General features: G+C 47.2%; 1 protein-coding gene across 1 annotated transcript; it reads right to left on the bottom strand.

The window, feature by feature from the left end:
- Positions 1 to 355: 355 nt before the first annotated feature.
- TEOVI_000456400 (dynein light chain, putative) lies at positions 356 to 733 on the bottom strand (the record flags this gene model as incomplete). Its single annotated transcript, XM_067227320.1, has 1 exon — positions 356 to 733. The coding sequence occupies one exon, from the start codon at positions 731 to 733 to the stop codon at positions 356 to 358; it is 378 nt and encodes a 125-aa protein (XP_067083421.1).
- Between the last annotated feature and the right edge of the window lie 293 nt (positions 734 to 1,026).

Below are 1,026 nucleotides of genomic sequence, written 5' to 3'. Positions count from 1 at the left end.
TATATATATATATATATATATGCACCCCAGTACGTGTGTCCAAAGACGGGTTCTCACATTTCCTTGTTCTCCGGTATACGGTACATGCTCCACGGGACAAAGGCTGTAAGGTCCCTAGTAGGTATAAGCGTAACTTAAGTGGTACAGCACGGGAAAGATTCTCTAACTCTAGCAATCCGTTTAATCCCCTTGGTTCAAAGTCCATCCAAAACACCGAACGCAACGGCGTCAAAAAGAATGAGAAAAAAGAAAAGAAAAATCCCGCAGCCGATGGATAACGTCAAGCAGGCGAACGCCTTGCCTACTTCAAACGATCATCACGCGAGCACACTCAACAAGTAAATACATTCGTCGATTACTCCTTTGCATCATTCGCATTTAGCGGACGGTCTGGAGGGCCAGAACGAAACACAAGAACATACATATCGTCGATCTTTAGGTTCACCATGGTTTCTGCGTCGTTTGTCACATTCGCACCGAAATGCGACCCTGCGATGACGTGCCATGTGCCCTTTTGAGTTTCGTCCAACTGCCGCTTAAGGAGAGTGGCAACATCCTTATACATACGATCGGCAGGCAAGTTGTCAAGAACGACGTTGGCCATCTCAAGAACATCGTTAGCGAAGGACTTGGAGCAGTCATGCCGCACAATGCTGGTTAGCCTAACGGGACGCTCCTTTACAACTTCCCTCACTTCCTGCTGCCCATCCAAACCCTCATCGTCCTCCATCATGCCTCAAAACCACTCGGACCCCTCTCCTGCAACAAGATTTCTGTGGGCAAAAACAACGGCTGATAGTTTTAGTCAACACGGTAACCCGGATCGCCCAGGTTGCTTCTAGAGTTATTACTTCATTGGAACACCCACATTTACAAAATAACACAAAACGGGCATATATGATAAGGAAGAAAGAATGAGGGAATAAGGGGGATAGAATACTGCTCAAGAACCACCATATGATGCTCAACCCCAATTCTTGGGAGGGAAGAGGCGGCAACAACAGCGGAATGGGGAGCCTCATTCAC

This window comes from Trypanosoma equiperdum (assembly GCF_001457755.1).
Source record: "Trypanosoma equiperdum strain OVI genome assembly, contig: ctg_934, whole genome shotgun sequence".
Lineage (NCBI taxonomy): Eukaryota > Euglenozoa > Kinetoplastea > Trypanosomatida > Trypanosomatidae > Trypanosoma > Trypanosoma equiperdum.
The sequence above is the reverse complement of the archived record's forward strand: the minus strand, read 5'-3'. Positions and strand labels throughout refer to the sequence as shown.